Source organism: Dromiciops gliroides, chromosome 5 (genome assembly GCF_019393635.1).
Source record: "Dromiciops gliroides isolate mDroGli1 chromosome 5, mDroGli1.pri, whole genome shotgun sequence".
In the NCBI taxonomy this organism is placed as follows: domain Eukaryota; kingdom Metazoa; phylum Chordata; class Mammalia; order Microbiotheria; family Microbiotheriidae; genus Dromiciops; species Dromiciops gliroides.
Window position 1 is genome coordinate 200,111,657 of NC_057865.1, and position 26,396 is coordinate 200,138,052.

Here is a 26,396-nt window from a genome sequence, read left to right on the forward strand (position 1 = left end):
GCTTGTAGTCCATGGGAAAGTGGGAGGTCCATAATGAAATCAATAAGTAGATAAAGTGATGTCAGGCTCATGAAGTAGTTATTTTAATAAACATGACCTACTAGTTTTACAAGAAAAAAAAACCCAGCGGCTTATCCCCAAGTTCCCATGCAGTCTGTCACTCTTTTTTTTTTTTTTGAGGCAATTGGGGTTAAGTGACTTGCCCAGGGTCACATAGCTAGTAAATGTCAAGTGTCTGAGGCCAGATTTGAACTCAGGTACTCCTGAATCCATGGCTGGTGCTTTATCCACTATGCCACCTAGCTGCCCCTGGTCTGTCACTCTTTATTCCAATGCTGACTGGTAACTGTATTGTAAAAGTAGATTCTCTTTTCCCTCAGGAACAAGTGTCACAATTGAGTATATTTGTGACCAAAGATTTGGCTTGAGATGCATCATAGATATAATAATTATAGAATGATATATATCAGAACAGTAATACTTATAACTGACATAAGGCTCTTCTGTTTTACAAAGCTTCATATATATCATTTCATTTAATTCGTTTGTTTGTTTTGTTTTGTTTTGCGGGGCAATGGGGGTTAAGTGACTTGCCCAGGGTCACACAGCTAGTAAGTGTCAAGTGTCTGAGGCCAGATTTGAACTCAGGTACTCCTGAATCCAGGGCCAATGCTTTATCCACTGTGCCACCTAGCTGCCCCTTCATTTAATTCTTAATAACAGCTCTGTTCAATACAAGCAGTATTATAAATAATGTGATGAAAGCAAAGCTACAATAACCATAAATCTCTCGTCCTATCAATAGGAGGGAAAAGTGCTAATTGCTACTGTATGTGCTATTCCATTTTCCTTTTAATGTATTTCAGACCTATATTGGGTATTTTTGGTTTTGTTTTTACCACTACTGTCTTGTATAGAAGTTGTATTCAATCTGGAGTCAGCTATCATCCTCACATTCTTCTCTTTTTTATATGTGCTTTTTCCCATTCCTATCCTTTTTGGCACTTGCCCATAACCTTTTACTTTTTCTTATTGTTTTTAATATTACTTTTTTCTGAATTTAAACACTCCCCAAAAGGCCTTTCTATATACACAGCAAAACAAAAAAAGAATTATCTATTTGAAACAAAATATTTCATTTTGCTTGCTTTTTAAAAAAGCGTAATTCCCTACTTGTCTGTACTTCCTTCTGTTGTCTGCATCTTAAATATTTCAGTGGCTCTTCCTTTTTGACATCATTGTTGCTAACTCTTCCTTTCCCTTAAAGGATTCCTCCGTACCCATAAAAACCTAAAGAAGGGGGCAGGCAAGAAACCTTGTAAAAAGAAGTATAGTCAAGCAAAACAAACCTTAACAAAACGGCCATGTACAAAAATGTATGCCTCTGCACCTTGAGTCTATCACCTCCTTGTCAGGAGGTGCGAATAATAGATTTCCTTTGGAAACTTGGTTGGCAATTTCTTTAATCAGTGTTTAAATCTTTTAAAGATGTTTTTCTTTACAATGTTGTTGCTCTTGTATAACTATTCTACTGATTCTAATCAATTCACTCTACATCAGCCCTACTACCTAGGGTTCTCTAAAATTATTTTGTCATTTCATACAGTGCAATGATATTTTTATTATATTCATATACTATAATGTGTTTATTCCTCAGCTGATAAACATCCCACTTCCATTCTAGTTCTTTTCTTCCCCGTCCTTTTAATCCCCTCTTCAGGATCAGGAATTTTGTTTTGCTTGTGATTATTCCCTTTTACTTCTTCCATATTCTACCCTTTCCACCTCAGTGATGAGACCTAGCAAGTTCTACTTCCTTCTTCCAGTTTTCTAAACTAAGAGTATTCCTTTAATCCTCTCTTCTCTTTCCTTCCTTAAAATCCTCAGAATGGGGGGCAGCTAGATGGCACAGTGGATAAAGCACCGGCCCTGGATTCAGGAGTACCTGAGTTCAAATCCGGCCTCAGACACTCGACACTTACTAGCTGTGTGACCTTGGGCAAGTCACTTAACCCCTATTGCCCCACAAAATTAAAAAAAAAAATCCTCAGAATGGAACAGAACAACTAATCCAGCCTTAATATTCTCAAGGGACACACTTATTTCTTCTCCCCCTATTATAATGTTAGCATTACCTCATCATACAATGCCTTCCAGTTGCTTAAATAAATTTTCATTTTTAGGTTTCTCCAGACTCTTGTGTTTGCTTTTCAAAGTACCTATTGAGCTCTAGTGTTTCCATCAGCAGTGCTTGAAAGCCCTCTGTTCTATTAAAGGTCAATTTGTTTGCCTATAGCATTATATCAGTTTTGTAGGAAAGTTATTCTTGGTTGTAACCTTATATCTTTTTTTGTTTGCTTGTTTGTTTTTTGAAGGGCAGTGAGGGTTAAATGACTTGCCCAGGGTCACACAGCTAGTAAGTGTCAAGTTGTCTGAGGCCAGATTTGAACTCAGTTCCTCCTGAATCCAGGTTCACTGCTTTATCCACTGCGCCACCTAGCTGCCCCCCTTATATCATTTAAAATACTTTATTTTAAGATCTCTTGTAGTTTATCTTAGGAGCTACCAGGTCTTGTGTAATCCTGACCATGGTTCCTTGGTGCATGCAATATCTTCCTGTGTTGCTATGGATTTGGGCTAGAACACAAGGGGGACTTTTTGTTTTGGGGTTTCTTTTCAGGAGGTGATCAGTGGATTCTTTCTGTCTTTATTTTGCCATCTAATTCTAATAGATCTGGGCAGTTTTCGTTTATGATTTCTTGAAATATAAAGTCCATGTTTGGGTTTTTTTTTTAATTATAGTTTTTAATAAGTCCAGTGATTTTTTTTTTTTTTTAGTGAGGCAATTGGGGTTAAGTGACTTGCCCAGGGTCACACAGCTAGTAAGTGTTAAGTGTCTGAGGCCGGATTTGAACTCAGGTCTTCCTGAATCCAGGGCCTGTGCTTTATTCACTGCACCACCTAGCTGCCCCAGTCCAGTGATTCTTAAATCATTTCTCCTTGAACTATTTTTTAGGTCAGTTGTTTTTGTTATTAGATTCCTTATGATTCTTTCAATCTTTTGATTCTGTTCTAATAGTTCTTGCTCTCTGATTTCTATTTGGTCTTTTCTGGTTTTCTAGGGGCACATTATTTGTTTTATTATTTATTATTCTTTCTTCTAACCTATTCTCCTTTCATTTCTTTTCTCTAGAACTTTTATTTCTTATTTTATTCTTTCATATTTACTAGGTAGAAAATCGATTTTTCTCCCCTTATAATTCACTGCTAACAGTTGTTAAAGTTACTTCCGCCTTCTTTTTGGGAATTTCTAGATTTATAGTAATTTTTATGTTGCCTGGTATTTCCTTTGATTTATTAATCTCTTCAGCTTTAGTTCTTGAACGGAAACTTTGTTCCAGGGTCAGGTTCCACCCCTTCCAGCCCTTTTAGGTGGGGTAGTGGAGTCTGCTTGGTCTTGCCCTGTGTTTCCTGTGTTGACCTCTAGCTCCTGGGTTGGAACTCCCCATGGTCTTTGAGGCTCAGAACACTGGGTCCTTGGTCATTGGTGGCAGGGATTCTTAATTTGGGGTCTGTGAATGAGTTTTTAAAAAATGTTTTGATAGATCCTTCCCAGATCCCATGATGCATCCCATGCCACATCACATAGAGCAGCAGATTCTAGCTTGGCAGGTCTTTTCTGTTTGTTGACATGTCTATAGTTTTATCTGCTTCAGTGGTTCCTGTTTGAGGTGGATTACTGCTCTCTGCTTCTGCTGATTATGAACAAAGCATGTTAGTGTAGCAATACAAAAAGTGCTTTAAATCACTTGAAGAAACTTGGTTGGCTTCCTGATAGATGGACGCTGAGAATTGGATGATAGAATATTAATTTTTTAGCTCCCTGGGAGTGAGTTACATGATGCTGTTCAGTGAGAATTACCAAGATGTCTTGGTTTTCCCTTTCCTGGATGAGCTTCAAAGGAATTCATCAGTACTTACTGTAAGGGCCAAATTTAGTATGGGAAGAGTTCATTGGATGGCTCGCCTTAATATTGAGGTAAGAAAAGAAACAGCTTCTTTCAAAAACACAAAACACAGGTTTATTAATGGTAACAAGTTTAAAACACAAGTGAAATTAATAGAACTAGAAACAATGTATAAATCTCTGGGGTGAAAAGCCCCATGGCACCCAAACCTATCTCCAGCCCAGCTAGCAGAGCTAGCTCTGCCTAAAAAATCCCACAAACTCACCAATACCTGAAATCTGTAGCTATTAGCTGTGTAGTCTCTTCTGTTTTTGTCCAAAGGTCAAACACCAGCAGCTCCTCCAATTGTCTGTCTTCCATCCTTCCCTGTTTCTCCCAACTGCCTCTTTATTTGTTTTTTTTTGTTTTTGTTTTTGTTTTTGTTTTGCGGGGCAATGAGGGTTAAGTGACTTGCCCAGGGTCACACGGCTAGTAAGTGTCAAGTGTCTGAGGCTGGATTTGAACTCAGGTCCTCCTGAATCCAAGGCCAGTGCTTTATCCACTGTGCCACCTAGCTGCTCCCTCTAACTGCCTCTTTAACTGTATCCAACTGAATCTAACTGACTCCCCCAGAGGAAGGGGAGGGGCAGTTCTTAGCCATGCTGAGTCTCCAATTGGCTCAGCACATCCATTATAATCTCTCCCCATTAAAATCTAGCCAGACTCATGTGGGCGTAGGGGAACTATTAGTTACTTAGTTTCAGTAAATGTTCCCCGTGGTCAGAGTTCCTCTTGTTCAATTATCTCCCAAAGTACACACCCAAGCTTACATTTTTTTTTTCAGTCTGACCATAATAAAGCAAAGATAGGGTTATGAAAACCCCAAATCACAATTAATTCCTTACATTACAACATGATGAAGACAATTTGATAACTTCATCCAAAGGATCAATCAGTGACATAGGAATTCCAGGTCTCTTTCAACAAAAAGAAATCTTTCTGACATGCAAACTGAAATCAAGCTGAGACCAACCACCTTATCAAGTTTCCAGGTGTGAACTGGGATCAGCCAGTGGATTCACATCTTTCATTTTCTTGGAATGTGAAAGTGCTAGTTAGATTTCTTCTGCTCACCTGCAACTGGAGCCAGTGACTCTGCCAGGCATTGTGGTATTTATTCTTAGTTTCTTATGTGGGGCTCTGAATTTAATTTGAGCTTTTAATGCCATAGAAAGTCTCCTTCAGAATGATGCTAAGGATTTCAGTTATGGCATTCCATTTTTCCTTGGAACAGCAGCTTGTTTATACCACTGTTGTTTGCTCTTCTACAGCACTGTCTGGAGGAATGTTAAGTCTTTCTTGACTTTTGGCTTAATTTGTCTATGCAATATGTATCTATCTGAACTCTACAACTTCTGGCAGCCTCCCTTTATGTGACTGTGGGAGTTAGTGTTTTTGACACTATAAATCTGGCTAAGGCAACTCCAGGGCAAGTCCCCCAATTAGAATGGGGGAAGCCCAACATTTGCCTACACCAGCTGCCTAAAAGGGTAAAAAGAGCCTCCCATGTGTCAGTGGAGATTTCCACCAGACGTTAGAAGCTTTATTTTTTCAGCTTTCCTTTTGTTGTGTGAAAACAACATAAGCTGCCTCTGAGTATACCTGCCATGGAAGTCTTCCAAAACTCTGAAAACATGACTGGCTGAGGGATCATCATCACAAAGAAGACAGGCCTTTCTTTTTGTTCTGCTGAACTTGGGAAGGACAAAGTAAATTTGGAAGATAACTAGTGGCAAGCAGCACATAAGTCTTTCTGAAAAATTCAGTGAAAACATGAATATAGTACTAGGTCTCCTGACCAAGTAGGAACCTGTAGCAATTTTGCTTTTTGCTTCTGTGAGGCAGTAATGTAGATTAAATAAAAAGATGCTGTGGCATGCTGGCAAACCATATTTGAAATGAAAAAGTAGTTAATAAATGTCAGACTGTTTGATTATACATTGAAGGGAACATACATTCATGTATCTAAAGGTGATTTTTAAAAATTGGTTCTTTTAAAGTTTTCACTTGAATCTTTAGCCCTGGAAACCACCTAATTATGAAGATGATACTAGCAGTCTCACCTAGGGAGGAGCTTTAGAAATATTTGAGGAGATAGTGATGTTTATAATTATTTGTGTGTAATTTCAGAAGTGACCATTACTAACAAATTTTATTAGAATTTGCTATATGGCAGAAAATTCACCTATATCTCTAGAACTTTATTACCTTTCAGTGCTTGCAGAGTTAAGCCATTAACTGTCTCAGTGGCCCTCTTCATAAAGTTGTAAAAGATGTCCAAATGCATTAAGCCAGGCATAAATAAAAGCTGCCTAGAGTTGTAAAATCTGAGAGACATTAATCCTGCTTTTGGCAGCTGTATTCATGAATGTCTCATTTTTTAAAAAAAATGAAATCAAAGTTTTCAAGCAGAAAATTTTAAGCCTGAGATAATAGGAGAAATGCTGGAGTGGGAGTCAGGAAACGCGTGTTCAAATCCTGGCTCTGCTGCTCACTGACCTTTGGCAATGAGGAGGAGGTTGATTGTGAGAATTTCCAAGGTTCTTTTCATTTTATAATTTTATGGAATTTGGTATCAATGAAAAATCATGGACTAATGCTGCTGATCAAAAGATACATTTGCAAGTAAAATGAGATGTCTAAGAAAGTCTGAGGAAAGATCAGGACACATAGGGAAAATTATCATGGTGTGGTTTTAATTACCATGTACCTCTGTATAGTTTTTAAACTTTTATAGGTACCCTACCCAAGCATCTTTATTATATGCATATAATATATATACAATATAAACCTTGATGAACCAGAACTTCTTTACTGCATTCCTTTTTTTTTTTTTTTTTTTTGGTGAGGCATTTGGGGTTAAGTGACTTGCTATGGGTCACACAGCTCGTAAGTGTCAAGTGTCTGAGGCTGGATTTGAACTCAGGTCCTCCTGAATCCAGGGCCGGTGTTCTATCCCCAGCACCACCTAGCTTCCCCCTGCATTCAATTTCTTTCTTTCTTTCTTTCTTTTTTGCAGGGCAATGGGGGTTAAGTGACTTGCCCAGAGTCACACAACTAGCAAGTGTCAAGTGTCTGAGGCCGGATTTGAAGTCAGGTCCTCCAGAATCCAGGGCTGATGCTTTATCCACTGCGCCACCCAGCCGCCCCCTGCATTCAATTTCTAAGAGAAAAGAAGCAAACGATGAGAAAAGCTGTTATCAGGATTTGATTTTAATTAGAAAATACAATACTGGATAGGTGCTAGGGTCAGTACATATTCAATAACTATAAATAAGATTGTGTAAGAAGAACTGATGTTCAGAATCATGACCCTGAGGCATGACAAGATCATAAATCATCAAAGAAACAGTATATGATATTGTTAAAAACACAGCCAACAGCTTGAATAGTGTTGCACAGCTCAAGTGTTAGCAGCTCAAGTGTTGCTAGTAGCTTGAAGCTCAAAGAATCCAAGCAGGGAGCAGAGGATGGTTGAAGGCTTCTTTATTCATCTTTGAGAAGATGCAGGCTCTTCTGAATGTGGGAGAGAGTGCACTGAAGTAAGGTCCCACACTGCTATTTATATTCATTAAGGGTCTCTCTTGACCAATCACATTACAGTTCCTATTTACATACAGCATTGCAGAAACAACCAATCTGTGGATAAAGCACCCGCCCTGGATTCAGGAGTACCTGAGTTCAAATGCGGCCTCAGACACTCGATACTTACTAGCTGTGTGACCGTGGGCAAGTCATTTAACCCCCATTGCTCTGCAAAAAAAAAAAGAAAGAAAAGAAAAGAACAACCAATCACAGCATATAGTGCCAACCTCCATATATGGTAACTGTAATGACCAATCAGATTGTATCAGTTGACTAATCAGACTGCCCTGTTAGCAACCAATCAGATTGTACTACTCAACCAATCCGATTGTGACACTAGGCCTTAACCTTATTCTGGGCAAGAATGTCCATTCCTCACTAGAACAGTGCTGTGTTAACATACATAACTATATATAACTTTTCAAGAAACAAAACTTAAGTCGGGGTTTGAACATCAGTGTCAAGTGGGAATCACCTCAGGGGCCTCCAGGTGAACTCCCAGCTTAGCTCAGCTCCCACAAAGTACAGGCCCTTTTCCAGGCCCTGCTGGGGCCTAAGTCCCAAGGGCCTTGGCTTTGGGCAACAAAGTTGTGAGGCTTGAAACCAAACTCACTCTCTGTCTTTAGGGCTCTGAGAGAAGTCCAAATATGGTCTCTTCTCTCAACATCACAGAATGTATGGACTAATAAGTTTTTCAACAAGATTTCAATGAATATTTTCAACAGGAATTGAAGCAATGGTTTAAAAAATATTTATGTCAGAAAGATTTTATTTCTTCTTTCATCTTTCAGTATCCACTCTGTATATATCTAACATTCTTGTTTCAGCCAAATTGGGGATGATTTGTTGTCCAGGATTCTGTAAGTTTTTGAGGGAAAATAGATATTTGCTAAGGATACAAAGAAATCCTGGATTCTTGAATATTTGTAATAATTATCCTATAGTTTTTTTATATTTTTGCTTTTAAGAACAATTTCTATTTATATCATCACCACACTACCAGGTGTGACATGGAAGATGCTTATTGTTTGTCCAAATTGTATAGAGGAGGAAACTGAGGCACAAAAAAGTTTTGTGATTTAGTGGAAGCCCTCCTTAGCCAGTATTGATGTGTTCATGTCTCCAGGTTCAGGACTCTTTCCACTACAATGGGAATCATGAATGGTATATTACAGAGAACATATCTTTCTTGGAAAGAACTAGAGAGTTTAGACCTTTTGGTAAAAATGAATCCACACTTCCTTCTGCCAAGTATTGGTATGTTTTTCCCCCAGGTGCTGTCATGGCATAAATATTTATTTTCCATGAACCTGACCATAATATAACTTATTTGCTCAGTAGAGCTGTGCCTTGATTTTTTTCAACATGTCAGCACTAAGGGATTTTCATTTTAGGTCTCCCACATATATGTAGTAAGCGCTATCCTTTTGACTAGGGCTAGAAACAAGTATATTGGAACTTAAAGAGCTGTTTCCTATAAATACTATTGCCTTGAGACCCAGAATATTTTTCTTCAATTTTGAAGTTTTGCTATGAATATACCATCTGCAAAGTAGGAGTGTTTATCACAGTTTTTAAATATGTGAAATGTTATCTTTAATTAAGGATCAAAGGCCATAGGCTGAGTTAAATTCTGCCAGAGGAATGCATCAGATTCAGAACCCCATTTCTATTGTGCTTCCGCTGAAACTCCATTAAACCACCAATGTGACAAGATTGCACAGAGGACAGAGTACTTTTAATTTCACCCTTTTCTTGCAGGCCACAAGTAACCTCCCTGGTATTAGGTACCTCATGCCAAAAATGGTCTAGGACAAAGCTTCTTAAACATGGATCGTGACCCCCTATGGGGTAACTGAATGTGGGAGTTGTGAAAAATTTGGCAACAGTAAAAGGTTACGTATACCTATTTTATGTACCTACTATATACCCAGGGTCACATAAAAATTTCTCAGGTGAAAGGAAAGTGGAAAAAGTTTAAGAAGCCCTGATCTAGGAAAGCAGTTTTTATCTATCTTGTATTCTGTATGCATTAATAACATCCCTGGTGACTTGTCCTGGGTTGTAGGAATTACTGAGTATACAACCAAATTGTATTTTAGTTGTTCTTTTGGGCTATTTAAAACCTGCTTTTGTTGGCAAAGTAGTTTTGTGTTCTGTGAGAGAGGAATGAAATGATTATAGAAATTATGTACAATCCGCACCAACCAAAGTAGATACAGCCCCATTCTAGAGATAAGCCTTTTGAGAAAATTCCTTAAAAATTTGTTATTCATGACTATGCTGATGCTTTCCCCTTTTTCCTCAGTCTTATAAGTGCATTTCAATATATTTGTCTTCCTTTGCAATTCTACATATTTTATTTTATGCATTTAAAAATATTCTGAGTAGGGGGCCATATGCTTCACCAGCCTGCCAGGAGGGCCCATGACACAAAGAAAGATTAAGAACTCTTATTCTGTTGTATCTCAGTGCAGGATGCTAACACTTTTATAGCCCCCGAGTCCCTGGGCAGTCCAGACCTGAGGATTGCAGAGTGCCTTTGGTTCCTAGCATTCCCTGAGCTTTCTGACTTCCACGGATCTTTTTCCAGAGGACCCTCCATTCCTGTTGCCTCTTGTCCCTGAACAACTTGGCTCTGTGTTTATGCTGGCTTTGCTGGTGCCCCCTTTCCTATTGCTCATCGACTTCTGGCTGATTTTGTATAGTTTGGAGGTGGGAGAAGGTATTTATAAACTGTAAATTCTCTTTGGGTTTCTCAGTCATTATTCTGATGCACGTTCCACATTTTTGCTGAAGTAGGACTGTAAGACCTGGGCAGTGCGCCTCCATTCACACAGTTATCTTGAATTTCAATTGCTTTTGTTGCTATTTTTCCAATTTGTCATGGTCATTTGGAATCTAATAGCAGTTTTTGAGTGTTAATACCTATCCTTAGTTTGACATCATCTGTATATTTAAACATTCATTTTCTTCCTCTGATTTATCCATAAAGATAATGAAGAGAATAGATCCCAGGTTTAATCTCTATAGGATGCCACTTATTGGGTTGTTGTTTTTTCTCTCCACCCTTGAGTCACTTGTACAGTAATAGTCACAGTTTTTAAGATCATACTTTCATAGATTATAATTGAGAGTGCCATTGTGAAGTGCCCAAAAACCTTGTTTAAATCAGAATATGCTTCATTTTTTTCTGTTAGGCCTGTTGGCCTCGTACAGAAGGAAACCAATTTGGCATAATTTGCTTTTTACAGAACTATGTTGCTTTATTATGTCTTCTACTCTTGTAGATTTGTATTAGTGTTTTTTGAGGTATTGGTACTAAGTTGAACAATTTATAACATAGGGTTTTCCCATTAAAGATTTTTTTAAAAAAGGTTCACAATATTTACCCTTTTTTAAATCTCAAAGGACTTACTATGTATTTATTGTGCTATGTGTGCTGTGTGCTATTAATATGTAGCTATGTGTCTAGAAGTAGAAAAACAGTATATGTGATATAAAAACAAATTTGTGAACTTTAAAAAAAAACTTTCAAAGTATAAAAAAATCTAGTGGAACACACAAGTAGTATAAATCCTAGTCCTTGCTTTCAAGGAATTCAAGAATCTGGTTGAGAGAAAAGTAAGCTAGCACATGGGATAAGAGAGCATATAATTTAGTGCTAAATTGTGTGATAGACTACAAGTGATAGTTGATAAAGAACTAACCTCAGGGTCTGGAAGACCTTATGTTTATGCTAACATAAGTTTGCTATTATTTCTCATTGCTACTTCCAGACTCTCCCTCTACCATTCATTCTCAGTCAGAAACATCTGATCCTTTAAGGTTCATTTAGTCCATATTTATCATCCCATTAACATTTGATAACTTGTAGCTATGGACCCTCAGAACACTCTCCTCAATGAGTTTAGTATCTTGATCACTGTATTTCTTTCCACCTTAATTTCCACCTTCATACTAGGCTTACTGGTTTACCCTGCAACATTTGATTTCTCACTTCTTCAACTTACTAATTTCCATTGCCTATTCTTCCATTCCACCCAGCTACACACAGAAATGTTCATACCCTAGATTTTGCCATCACCCACAAGTGTTCTACTGTGGGGACCAGTTTTTAATTGAGAGTGTTAGCTAAGCGGCTTGCTGCAGTATTGGGGCAAGGAAGGAGACCGGCAGCCTCCCTCCGAACAGAATAGGATTTATTTTAACAGGAACAAACTTTAAAAAAAAACACAAACAGGATCAGTAGGATCAAGGGAAAGGAAATGAAATGGGGAAAGAGAAATTATACAACCTGAAAAACACCAGCACCCAGGAATCAGCTGAGAAGACACAGCAGCGCTCCTGTTGCCTTCCAGCTTCCAGCTAGAATGGCGACTTCTCCCCGTCCCCAAAACCCCACATAGCCCCCAACCAATTGTCTGGCCACTCTGACAGTCACATGACTGCCCTCACTAGGCTTCCAGTCATTATAATTTTGCCAGGCCCATGTAGGCATCTGCGAGTGGTGATGACATGAGGTGCCATCCCCATGGCAACGGCTACAACCAGTGGGTGGAGCACCGTGTGGTTTGCAGAGCCCTAGGCCAGTGCGTACTGAGGCATTAAAAACCTCAAATAACAATTAATTCTTTACACTACTTACACATTTACGAATTCCAAAATTCCTTTATCTGACCATAATCTTTTATGTCCTCACTGTGACCTTCATTCCCTCTATCCTTCACTTTTTTTTTTTTGCCCATTATGCTAAAACTTTATTAATAAATCCCAGTTCCTGCATCTGGATGTTGAGGACAATAACCTTTCTGATTTATTAATCATAAAAAAATATTCTTTTTTTTTTCTGTTTGTCAAATCTTTATTATTTCTTGGGTAAGTGGGGCAAGGCAGGCAGGGTCCAGTCTAGTCCTTGGCAGCGGCCTTCCTCATGGCAGCCAGGACGTTGCTGAGCTCCTCTCTCTTCCTCTTGGCTTGGATGTGAGTTCCCACCCTTTTTTTGATGAACTTTAGGGCTCGCTTATCCTTGGAGACCTTTAACAATTCCATGGCTCGCCTCTCATAAGGGGCAAACCCACACACCTCCCGGATCATATCTCACACAAACTTGGTGTTTGGTCAGGCGCCCACGGTGGCTTCGAAATGTTCTTGGTAACTTTGTGGCCTTTGTTGAGGCCCACGGCCATGGGGTAGCGGATAGCCATGGCTGCGGCGCAACTGTAGCCTCAACGGCAGCCACAACAGAAGGAAGGAAAGAGCGTTGAACTCTATAAAAAATATTCTTAATTAAATTCAATCAGCAATTTACAACTAGCATTTCAGTTTCAAAAATTATCTTCATTCAGTTCTAAAAATTGTCTCAAACCTCAGCTTCAATGAAGACTTTGTAGATTAATTCACTTATAGTCAGTGCAATAATGCCAGCAAATGTCTAGTTCTCCTTGCTGTATCAAGCCTGCAATTACTCTTCTATATTTTATATATTTCTTATCTGTCTGTAGATTTAATGGAAACATCCATTTTATAGGGATCATATTTTATCTCTCACTTCTTTCCCAAACTATAACCCCATCACTGGCTCAGTCCCTTTCAGTTCACTTCTCCATTCTTTTCCTTCCTTCCTCTGACCTTTCCCTGCCAAGCTTTAGCCTTGGAGTATGCCTACCAGCTAATGCCTTTGCTTCTATTTATCTGCTGCTTGAACAAAGCTGGAGAAAATCATGAAACCGTGCTGCCTAGGTCTACTGCAAATTTGTGCTACCTAATTCCAACTGAGCCCTCGCTTTGGAAAGGCAATCTTTTTATACTTACCTAATCAATTCACTCAGTGCAGCAGGTTTTCCAGACCTTTTTGTCCCTTCTCAAACCTCCTGTTATTCCATACTCCACCTCGCCCGCAGCTAAGAACTTTCCCTCACATTTCACTGAAAAAAATCAACACTTTACCTTACATGAAGAGATTGGCCCTTCTTGCCATGGGAAAGTCTATCAGTATACACAAGTGATCCTATTTCTGTCTTTTCAGCTCATTGGTCTCTCAGCCCCACTGTCAGGAATCTCTTCCTGGCTGCTTCCTTGTCATTTAGAAGCTTGCTCATATTGTCCGCATCCTCAGAACCCTTATTTGATGCATCCATTCTGAATAGCATCTTTTTCCTGTCATGGCCAAAGTTAAGAAGGCCTTCTAAGGGGCAGCTAGATGGTACAGTGGATAGAGCACTGGCCCTGGAGTCGGGAGTACCTGAGTTCAAATCCGGCCTCAGACACTTAATGCTTACTAGCTGTGTGACCCTGGGCAAGTCACTTAACCCCAATTGCCTCACTAAAAAACCAAAAAAAAACAAAAACAAGAAGGCCATCTAAAATTGGCACTTAGGCTTCCTTTCCTCTTAACTCTCTGCAGTCTGGCTACTGATCTCATCATTAATTGATACTGCTCTCTTATTACAATGTTACAATGATCTCTTAATTGCCCAATCTACTCAGCCTTGACTTCTCTGCAGCCTTTGACACTATTGATCACCCTCTTCTCCTGGAACAGTGGTTGTCCCTCAAGGCTCTTTTCTCCCTTTATGCTATTTCATTTAGTGATCTTATTAGCTCCCCTGGATTCAGTTATCACTGCTATGCTGATGATTCTCAGATCTATAGATATAGCCTTATTCTTTCTAGGCAGCTAGCTGGAAGGAGGTGCAACCAGGCGGTGCAGTGGATAGCACCTTGGGCTTGGAACCAGGAAGCCTCTTCTTGAGTTCAGATCTGACCTCCACTACTTACTAGCTGTGTGCCTCCAGGCAAGTCACTTAATCCTGTTTGCCTCAGTTTCCTCCTCTGTAAAATGAGCTGCAAAAGAAAATGGCAAACCACTCCAGTATCTTTGCCAAGAAAACCCCAAATAGAGTCACAAAGAGTTGGACACAGCTGAACAACAACAAAAGCTGGCACAATGGATAGATTGTTAGAGCTGGAATTAGGAAGAACTAAGCAGATCAAACTTCAGACACTGGGTGTGTAACACTAGGCAAGCCTGCCTCAGTTTTCTGAACTGTAAAATGGGGGTGATAATAGAACCACTCTCCCAGGGTGGTTGTGAGGATCAAAGGAGATATTTATGAAGTGTTTAGAACAGTGCCAGGAACATAGGTGCTTAATAAGGGGGAAAAAAGTAGATTAGAAGAATATGATCAATGTGACTGATGAAACTCGGACATCTAAGATATCTAAAGAACCTCAAAGGTAACAAAGGCTGCAACTTCTAGTCTGTTATGGTCAAAGTATATGAAAAGATAATTTTTCCAAAAAAAAAAAAAAAGAAAGAAAGACATTTAATTATCTCTTGAAAAAAATAGTCAACCTGAGCAAAGAGATTCAAATTGCAATAACTTTTTTTTTTTAAGTGAGGCAATTGGGGTTAAGTGACTTGCCCAGGGTCACACAGCTAGTAAGTGTTAAGTGTCTGGGGCCGGATTTGAACTCAGGTCTTCCTGACTCCAGGGCCGGTGCTCTATCCACTGTGCCACCTAGCTGCCCCCAAATTGCAATAACTTTTGAAGTATCACCTCATACCTATGAAATTGGTGAAAAATAATCAAAAGCAATGAAATTCAGTACTATTGGGATTATGGAGAAATAGGTTTACTCATTCGTTACTGATAAGATTGGAATCTGGTATAATCTTTTGGAAGTCAGTGTGGCAATATATAATAAAATTTATCAAAATAATCATATCCTCTGACTTAATATTTCCTTTATTGGGAATATGCATTGAAAGTTTGCTCTTTAAAAAAAAAACAATTAAAGTTAAATTAAATGTACAATTAAAATCGTCAGAATTTGAGGAACAGAGGAAAACCTTTCTGAATTATTTCAGAGTGACCAAAGCAAAACAGAACCCACTAACTGTAAGCATGTAAGAGGAACAATGGATGGAAAGAGAATTGTGTTGGAGACTTAAAAGGATCATAACATAGTTGTTAGTACAACTTATGGGATAAATTTTGATATCTGAATATAAAGTTACAAAATAACTATTGATTTACCAGTTATTTGATGGTACTAGTGTAAAGTATTACTTATGATCATCAAAGTAATCCATGAGAAGGGTTGTTTACTAGGACAAGGTGCTGAAAAGGGAAGGGGGCAATTGGATAAAGGGTGTGGGTGGAGTAATTCACATTAGTTAAGATACTTCTTTAATCTGAGGGAAGGAAGGGAGTATGAGTGATGATGCTGAGAAATTTTGAGGAGTAGCAACAGGGAGAAGGGAAGGAACTCATGTTCCAAGCCTTAATCAGAAGATTGGGTAGGAAAATAGGGGGCTAAGTCATCTGCTGCAGGTGGGAGTGGGTTGGAGGAAAGATAGAGTATAGTGATTTTTGAGCAGCAGTAAGTTCCCAGCTGGAGTCATTCACCATTAATTTATTAATAGCTAAAATCAACTGACAGAAGAAACTTTTAGGCAAAACAGTCTCCTGTTTTGGACCAAACATGTCATTCTGACTGTTCTAGAGTGGTTACTAGTGACCTTTGACATACCTCTATATCTTCCTTTGATTCTTTATGTCACCTTTGTCTCTCCTTTCAGTTTTAGTGTTGAACAGATCATAAGATGACTGGAGAAAAGAATAAGAAATTTTATTTTAAAGTGACAGATTTAATGGGGTCAATAATAATATTTAATTTGCACTGTTCCTGAGAACTTTTTTTTTAATGCATTTATGGATTTTCTTTTTTTTTTTCCTGAGAACTTTTTAATCCAATCTTGGCATATTTGTACCTGTTACATAATAAATATTCTTTATAGTCCTTGATGTGAGCAACAGGAAATTCATTTTGTTTTTGTTATGAATTGGTATGTACTGGCAGAGCTGTTGTATTTTTCCTGTTCCTAAATTATGGGCCTCACAGTTGAGGAAATTGAGATGCTGCTATACAATATTCCAGAGCACTTAAATCCTACAGTTGTTAATAGAAGTGTGGTAGAGTGGGAAGTACACTGGACCAAGATTCTAGCTCCACCATGTGGCTTTGGGCAAGTCAGTCATTTAAACCTCTCCAAACTTCAATTTCTTTAAGAAATGGGAATAAATACCCAGTTGTTATGGGACTTGAAAAATGTACATAAAAGCCCTTTGTAAACTAAAAAAAAATGCTAAGGTAGGACATTGTTTTTAAACAACAAAAGCCTATGTGTTCCTGTTGTGTTTGAAATCGCATCCTATGTATCCGATGTACAATGGGAGCACAGAGAGAAAGGAACTCACTTCCTCATTCATACCTTTGTCAGTCTTCAACGGACCCAGGAGTTTCTTTATGAGAGCACCAAGGACTTCCTGCATCTCAAATTTGAAAATCAAGACAAGGAGAAGGAGTGGGTGACTGAAAAGGACCATTTACTTTGGAAATTGAGCCAGTACCACAAGCAGCAGGAGCAGTCACTACGGTATAATGAGGAGCAGTGTCAGCAGCAGATAGTCGACAGCCTCCTGCCGGCTGTACAAGAGCTTCAACAGGAGCAAGACAAGTATATTCAGGTAACTGCTTTTCCACTCAGTCAGTGGCGTTATTCCCCTCTTGTGGAAAACGTGCAGCTTTGGGGAGCATTGAAAAAATTCAAAAAGGAGATCTTGGCTGAGTGCCAGCAAGGAGAGAGACTGGACCCTGTTTCTATTGGCACAGTGAACCCCCAGGTGAGCAACCTCCGATGACCACTACAGGTCGTTAGCACCTTCTCGGCAACTTTTATTGCTTAGGGAGTGGCCCAGAGCACTGAAAGTTTAAGTTTCACAGCCAGTATGTGTCAGAGGTGAGACCGGAACCCAAGTCTTCCTGACTTTGAGGCCAGTTCTCTGTCCACTGTACCACACTGCCTCTCAGTGACAGTACACATAGAAATTGGTTGTAGCAGTCCCAATGGATGAATGAAAAAAGAAATGACTAGATGAATAGATGTTAGAAATTCTGCTAAACTGAGGGGAGGACATAGTTCCTCTTCTTGGCATCAGCCTTAAAGGTTACATTCCACCTTTTCAAGTTCATTTAGATTTTTTGCTAGCACCTCTCTTACAGTAATGATATTAAGTTTGTTCTCTGTATGAAGTGGTACTTTGATTTGTCTTAAATTTACCTCACTAAAATTTCTTCTTTCAAAATCATAGTTACCAAAAGTGAATTTAACATGATGTTTAAGCTAACAACAAAGCCTTCCTATTTGTTTCCATTTACATAAATTATCACCATCTTCACCATTATCATCAACTTATATTATCGACAATTATATTATCAATATATTATATCAACACTTACCATGTGCCAGGCACTCTTTACAGTTATTCTCTCATTTGATCCTCACAACAGCCCTGGGAGATTGGTGCTGTTATTTAACTCCATTTTACAAATGAGGAAACTGAAGTTGTATTTTTCTGGATTTTGTGCTATTACTTACATAGTTGTATCCAGTGTGTATATTGTTATTTAGGTTCAACTTTTTTCATTTTGCAGTTTGTATCTTCCCATATTCATTTGCATTCTTCATATTTGCCATTTCTTACAGTGCTGTAATAATCCACTACTTTCATAAACTCATTTGTTTGGTCATCCTTTAATGGTTTGGATGTGTATTGTTTGTAGCTTAGGATCATTATGGATAATGCTGATGGGAATATTTTTCTAAATAGCCTTCTTGTCAACAACTTTCTTAGGTTATAGCCTTAGTAGTAGATTCAATGAGTCAAAGGGTAAGAATAGTTATATAACTGATTCTATAATGCCATATTGCTTTCCAAAGAGATTTTACCAATGTACACTATTACCAGTTGTTCTTAATTCTCCATAGCCATGTAAGCATTGATTGTTACTGTTTTTATCTATATTTAAGTGGTATTAGGGTAAATGTTGGTTATTTAAGCAGCATCGTAGCACAATAGATAGTACATTAACCTTAGAGTCCGGAAGACCTTAATTCAAGCCCTACTCCTGATACTTAACTAGTGATGTGACACATTAGATCACTTAACCCAGAATTATGGGAAGATTGTTCTGTATTAGGACCTAGAAGACTCCAGATCTCTCACAAACAGTCCAATAAAGCTCTTAAAATGTACCAGAAGGAACAACAGCTAATCAGCTCCTTCATGTAGGATTGCATGAAAAGATTACCAGAATCTCGCAAAAGCTTTTGGAGAGATAAGCCAGGGAAAAGGGAAGAAGGAATGCATTAGCCCTCAGGTTCCACAGGAACAGAAAGGGCCAGACCAGTACTTAGCACCAGGCAACCTGTGCTAAAGACAGGTCCATGCCGGTGTCCAGCTTGAGCCTCAGGTAACCCATTCCTCAACCTCTGAAATCATCAGCTTAAAACAAGACTAGGCTAGTGCTCAGCACTGGGCTTGAGGCACTGCAGAAAATAAGATCAAACCAGTTCCCAGGCAGCCTCCAAAACCATACAGTGTCTGGACTGCCCATAGCCCAACCACAGAAAAGCCATGCAGCTGGGTTTTTTTTGGTTTTTGTTTTTTTAAGTTTTTATCACTGTCTTCTTACATCATCATAGTGATTTATCCCTAGATTTCTCCCACTCCTGGAGAGCCTTCCCAAGTAACAATTAGTATTTTTTAAGGAGGGAAAAATCGGTGCAACTAAATGATATATTAAAAAAAAAATCCAAAAACTTATGCAATGTGTAATACTTATAAACCTCCTACCACCATGAAGGAGTAGGTATGGAGTATCTTTTCATATTGCTTCTTTCTAGTCCTGCTTGATCTTTATAATTTTGTTACATTCACGTCTGGTTTTTTGATATGTGATTCTTTCCATGGACATTGTTATAGTTATTGTGTATATTTTTTTCATAGCTCTGCTTCATTCTGCATCAGTTCATGTAGGTCGTTCCATGCTTCTCTGTATTCATCACGCACATCATTTCTTACTGCACAGTAATATTCCATCATATTTATATACCACAGTTTGTTTAGTCATTCCCCAGTTGATGGACAACTACTTTATTTCCAGTTATTTAGTATCACAAAAAGTGCTGCTATAAATATTTTGGTGTATATGAGGACTTTCTTTTTCTCAATAGGTTCCGTGGGGTATACCATTAATATAATCCCATTAATGAGTCTCTGATTCAAAAGGGTAGAGACATTTTAGTCATTTTATTTGCATAATGTCAAATTGCTTTCCATGGTAGTACAATGGTAGTACCATCTTATAGCTCCACCTGCAATGTATTAGCATGTCTGTCATTCTACAACCCCTCCAATAATCTTAAGTTAACATTGTTAAATTTGATAACCTCTGTCATACTTCATTTTTTTTTTCAGAAGAAAATTCAAGTCTTCCTTATTTTACTAATCTTATTCCAACCTACACATTACAAACACATATTTATGTCAGTAAACATAGCTTTTAAGGCTTTGAATTCTCTAAATTTTGCCAAAATTAAGCTTTCCTTCCTATCTTAAAATTTGAAGTGGCTCTGGCATTATCACTACCATTGTTTCACCATCTTTGCCCTTCTGAAAAAGAAGGCTGTCTAGAGATGGGATCAAGTGCACAGATAGAAAAATTAGCCTTAGTGAGAGTAGGAATACTATTCTCATATGACTGTATCAATGTGCCTGGATGTAGGAAGTTGCTAAGAATAGTGGAGAACAGAATTTTTTTTTCCCTTTCTATAAACATTTTTATTTAAAGTTTTGAGTTCCAAATTTTATCCCTCCTTCCCTTCCGCCTCCCCAAGGCAGTTAGCAATACATGTGCAATTATATAAAATGTTACCATATTAATAATTTTGTATAAGAAAACTTGAATAAAAGAAAAAAATGAAAGAAAGTAAAAGATAGCATGCCTCAGTCCATGTTCAATCACTATCAGTTTTTTCTTTGGAGGTGGATAGTATGCTTTATCATTCATCTTTTGGGATTGTCTTGGATAATTATTTTGCTTATTTTGTCCTAAGATGTAGATCTCATTCTGCACCTCTAGTTTATTACCTCCAGGTAAAGAGGTAGGAAATATGATTCATCATTTGTGTTCTGAAATCATGATTGGTCAGAGTTGTTTTCCTTTACAGTATAGTAGTAATTATATACATTTTTCTTCTGTTTCTGCTTGCTTTAACTCTATTCATTAAAGACTTTCTAAATTTCCCATAAACTGTCACTTTCATCATTTTAATAATATTTATAATATAACATTTTAAATATTTCATTATATACTGTAATTCCCTTACTGTCAGTGACTTGAAACATTCTTTCACATGGTTCTTAATAATGATGCAAATATTTTCATCAAAAACTTGGATGATAGTATAGTATATTGAATTTAAAGATGTTACCAAGATAAAGAAATGGGAGTAGAAAAACCCTTAGAAGATAATTTTAGAAATTAAAATACCATATAACTTTTGGAAAAATCGTCGGAAACCAACAATAAAATTCAATTGCTGTTGCATGGTATTTCCATAAAAAAAGAAATACAGATATGCAAAGAGTAGATATTGGAAAGAGGAGGTAATGTAACAATATTCTTATTTGTAATTACATTTGTAAAAAGATTTTGAAGTGTGCTAAATTATTTTGCTAATCAATAAAGATTAAAAACACTTTTGATAATTGCTTTTACACAAATACCAGAATTTTTACCTCAGTTTGTCTAAAACATACAAATTTAGATCAGAAATTTGAAATTGACAAGTGCACTGTCAGAGTCAAGAAGTTAAGAGGGAAAAATGCGATAAATTGACAATAAAACTTAATCACCTCGGTTTAATTTAATAAGATAGAAGGAAGGATGGGAGGTTGTGGTTGGAAAGTGAAATTTCAGAGTTCAAAATCTTTGACAGAGTTGCAGTTATGATGAAGAAGATGTGTGACCATATAAATGTGGGGCTTTAATGGGGTTGGAGGAAGGAGGCACTTGAAATTGAAGAGGTTAAGAAATTAGTTTTATGGTCAGGTTGGGTCATCAATATGAGTATTTAAGACCCTGAAAATTAAGGGCTATATCCCATCCAGGCTACATTCAAGCCCTTACATTGTTTTATCCCGAGTACATGTTTATCTCCTAAATGACAGAAACACATTCTGTTACCTTTTTCTTTTGAGCCAGAGGGGGGGGAATGCCCATTTTTACCAGACCACAGGACTTGTACGTAGCTCAGGAAAAAATCATCATCATTGTAATAAGTTATTGATCACTCTGTTTGATCCAGTGATTCTACTATTAGAACTATGTCCTTTTTTTTTTTTTTTTGGTGGGGCAATGAGGGTTAAATGACTTGCCCAGGGTCACACAGCTAGTAAGTGTCAAGTGTCTGAGGCCAGATTTGAACTTAAGTCCTTCCAAATCCAGGGCTAGTGCATTATGAACTACGCCACCTAGCTGCCCCCAGAATTATGTCTTAATGATATAGTTTGTTTTTTTTAAAGACTGACTAGATAAGCTACTTAATTTGTTTTAGGGAAAAACTAAAAACAGCTTCTATGTCCAGTATTTGAAAGCAAATTATGGTCTGTAAATGGAATATTATACTATCAAAAATGACAGTTATAAAAATATATAATGCGGTTTGGAAAGAAAAAATGCAAAAATGAAGAAAGTAAAACTAAACTAGTAGACACATTGACTTGTAACTATATTTAAAAAACAAAGCTTAAATAAAAGGTGACACTATTTAGAACTATTTACATTTCTAGTTATATCATCTTATTATTTTTTGGTGGGGGGGGGGGTTTGAGACAATTAGGGTTAAGTGACTTGCCCAGGGTCACACAGCTAGTAAGTGTTAAGTGTTAAGTGGCTGGATTTGAACTCAGGTCCTCCTGAATCCAAGGCTGATGCTCTGTCCACTGTGCCACCTAGCTGCCCCTCATCTTATTTTTTCTTCCGTCATATTCAGATTTTTGTTGAGTTTACAAAACAATTTTAGGTCTGACTTTTAAAAATTATGCATCAATTCATACAAGTTTTCCATATTTATTTGAATACTTTGTATTTGTCTTTACTCATGACACAGTAGTAGTCCTTAAGATTTATAAACTCCAATTTGTTTAGCTATTCGCCAATTGATGGGACATATAATTTATTTATAGCTTTTTGGTACTACAAATAGTGTTGCTTTGAATATTTTGGAACAGTTGAGACCTTGGGATATAAACACAGTACTGGGATCATTAATCACTATGAATAATTTTGGAATTATGTGAGCAAAGTTACCTATTCTTTTCCAGAATGGTTGGACCAAATTCACAGCTCCACCAATAATGGGTCAGTATGCCTGTCTTCCAAAGTCCCCCTGACATTGAATATTGAATATTATCTGCCAATGTGATGAGTATGAAGTGATATCGGTATTGTTTTTAATTTGCATTCTTATTAGGAATTTGAAGCATTTTTCGTATAGGTGAGAGTGTGCATTCCTTTCAAAAATTGCTTGTTCAAATTCTTTGCCCACTTATCTATTGCTAAATGAACTATAGCATTATGAATTTTTTGTCAGTTTCCTATAAATTTTGGATGTACTTTATAGATATTTGATGAAACAGTTGTTTTTCTCCCAATTAAGAGTATTTCTTTTATTATTGATTTATCTTCCATGATAAAGTATCTTAATTTGATAAGTCAACTAATCATCTTACTTTTTGAGTAAGGGCTTACTATGTGCCAAGTACCCAAGATAAACTTGAAATGATCTATTTTATCTTTTAAAAATTTCCTCTGTTCCTGATTAGTTTATGAATTTTCCCCCTGGAATATTATTGTGGTGTATAGTGTGAGAATGGGTCTAAATTTATTTTTCACCTAACTGCTTAACAGTTTTCCAGTGGGTGTTTTTAAATATGGAATCCTTTCCTAAGTAATATCTGTCCCTGTGTTTACTGAATTGCTGTATTAAAAATAATTAAAAGTCTGAGGAAGTTGGAAGAGTGTCCTGGAGATCAGTAGATAATGGCAACTTGTATGGGAAGTTGATATAAAACATTGTATAAATTTTGAAGGAGAAAATGTATTAAAAATTGTAGTAGATGCAAAAAACAAACAAGGGGCAGCTAGGTGGCGCAGTGGATAAAGCACCAGCCCTGGATTCAGGAGGACCTGAATTCAAATCTGGCCTCAGATACTTGACACTGTGTGACCCTGGGCAAGTCACTTAACCCTCATTGTCCCACAAAAACCAAAGAATTGTATTAGAGGAATAGATCAGCAGCAGCAGTGAGGAATAAAGGATATGCTAACCTGTTCTTTTGTCCCTGTGAGTCCAGGGAAGAAGCAGAGGAGTTCTTCTGAAGAAGCTTGTAAAAGATATGGTAGTCTCAGCAGAAAGTCTGGTTCTGTTAAAGTTAGAAGGAATATATGAAACATATAATATTTTGGGGATGATTTGTGGAGAATAGAACTGTATTGTAAATTAGTTGAAGAGCAGAAAAGAAGAGTTAAGTGAGGTTGTAGTGGGCTTGGAAAAGAACAGGGCTCTTCTGAAAAAGGTTCAGGAGGACATAGAGCGAAGCAACTTCTATCACCTGTATTCTGTGATGTTTAAAATCTAATGTGGGTCCTTACCTGCCGCCCCCCCCCCAGTTTTTGGTGGGAAATGGGCTAAGATTTACTGATAAATTCAGCAAGAATTTAGATTTTTAAGGATTTATTAAAGAGTAAAGACAACACATGGGATCCCGTTACGCCAGAAAAGTCTATCTACTGTCCTCTCTTTTTCTCTGTCTGCCTTTTCTATCTCCCACCAAGCCAAAGTCCCATACGAAAAGAGGGACCCTCCTTTCCTAGCAGCCCATATGAAGTTCTGCCGTCAAGCTGATGTCTGAATGAAAAAGAGGCCGATCCTCAGCAGCTTCTCCCAGAAGCCCTCTGTGAAACAGGAAGCAGGGCTGTACACACACACACACACACACACACACACACACACACACACACACACACACACAGAGCTCCAAGCTAATTGGTTGGTAGCTTTGATTGACATGACTACAGGCTGTTCTATAGACATAACTTCCAGACGCCAAGTCACATGCTTTGTCCTCAGGGCAGTTCTCTGATTCTCACATTTCTCACCAACTGCCCTAGACTTGATGGGAAAACCCAGAGAGAAGGAAGACTGGATGAGTATGATTTAGCCCTAAGATTCTCAATCTACATAGTACTTTTAGATTTGTTAAATTATGTTATGGTAGAATTATCATTTTTATATGTCATTTACATAGAGACATGGATACACACGTTACAATACAATGAGGCCCTTTATGCAGACAATCCATGCAGTTTTATTCATTTTTTGTACTTTTAAAAGGAAGCAATGTAGAATAATAGATTCAGGTGTTGGACAAAATAACTCCAAGTTCTCTTCCAGTTCCACCTCCACAAAAATCCTACTCTGATGTCTGATTATAGTTTGGAAGTCAGTCCTGGGCATGTGTCAGTAGTCCTCAAACTTTGATAAATCCTATCAAAATGAAAAAAAAAAACCTGAAATGGTCTGTATACATCTATTATCTGAAGCCCTAGGGTAATGAATGTTTTAAGACCACAGAAACTCTTGAAACCATCTTCTGAGTTCTAGAAGACCTATAATTTACTTCAGTAGAGGGAACATCTACATTTATTTTTGAAATACAGATCTTTAAAGGTTTTGTCTTTAAAATAATATTTCATGAGCTCAGTCCTGAAATCTATTATATAATGGCTTCCCAGAATCAAATACATAAAGCCTCCAGAATGTGACCTTTAAATGTGGGAAATTTTAGTTACCTGAGGTTCCATACTATCTGATTCCATGAATCAATATTTAATTCCTAAAAATTCTCCTTTGCTTTCCCTTTTTTTTTTTTTTTATGCTACATGCAACTCTGCATTTATGGCCTTCTTTCTTCCTGGCCTGTAGTCCCTAAAGGAGAAGTTGTATCAAGAACAAAAGTTGTCCAGTATGTACCAAGAGCAGTGTATTGCTCTGGAGGAAGAGCTGGCCCGAATTCGAGAAGAAGATGATATGAGGCGAAAGATATTCAAGGTAGAAAAAGTAGCTTCTCTTTCTGTGTGGCTTCCTTTCTTTGGGGTTCTTCCTTTGTTCACCAGAAGTAACTTGGTGATTTCCTCTACATAGGACCGTTCTAACAAGATGGGGAAGCGTTTGAAAGAGATAATGCATCGGTATGACACCCTGCAGAATCGTCGTCGCTTAGAAGTGGAAGGTTTTCAGAGAGACATCAAGACCCTGCGTGAGAAACTGAGGGGAGTTGAGCAAATGCTTTATAAGGTGATTGTTGCCTTTGGATCTGTGAAGAGAGCAAAGGCTGATTTTTTTTTTTTGGTGAGGTAATTGGGGTTAAGTGACTTGCCCAGGGTCACACAGCTAGTAAGTGTCAAGTGTCTGAGGCTGGATTTGAACTCAGGTCCTGAATCCAGGGCCAGTGTGCTATCCACTGCACCACCTAGCTGCCCCGCAAAGGCTGATTTTAAAACCCAGCATGACCATGAGTACCCATGGTCCCCTTCCCTAAGGTGTCCAGCTAGATTGAAAACTTTAAACACAAGGGTGTGCTAGAGTGAAATCATCTAATGACTGTCATTTATAATTAAGAGGCAATATAGAGTGGTGGATAGAGAACCTGCCAGATAACAGAAGTTTTACTTAAGGTGCCACCCTGCATTGGTTAGAAGGAGGTTACTTATTCAGGCATTCCTATACCAAGGAAATCATAAATCTAGTCCCTATCTCTGTCCCAGTTATAATTTGCATTATCTTTAATAACTCCTCCCAATCAAGAATAACTATAGACATTCTAT

General features: G+C 37.9%; 1 protein-coding gene and 2 pseudogenes across 1 annotated transcript in view; 2 read left to right on the top strand and 1 right to left on the bottom strand.

Moving 5' to 3' along the window:
* CCDC77 (coiled-coil domain containing 77) overlaps nt 1-26,396 on the top strand; it is a 42,111-nt gene that overhangs the window by 13,185 nt on the left and 2,530 nt on the right. Inside the window, exons 9-11 of the mRNA XM_043965149.1 lie at nt 16,882-17,128; nt 25,495-25,620; nt 25,714-25,866. Of these exons, the coding sequence (XP_043821084.1) occupies nt 16,882-17,128; nt 25,495-25,620; nt 25,714-25,866 (526 nt within the window). The remainder of the gene's footprint in view (nt 1-16,881; nt 17,129-25,494; nt 25,621-25,713; nt 25,867-26,396) is intronic.
* Nucleotides 3,692-5,453, top strand: LOC122727951 (annotated as a pseudogene).
* Nucleotides 12,501-12,799, bottom strand: LOC122727551 (annotated as a pseudogene).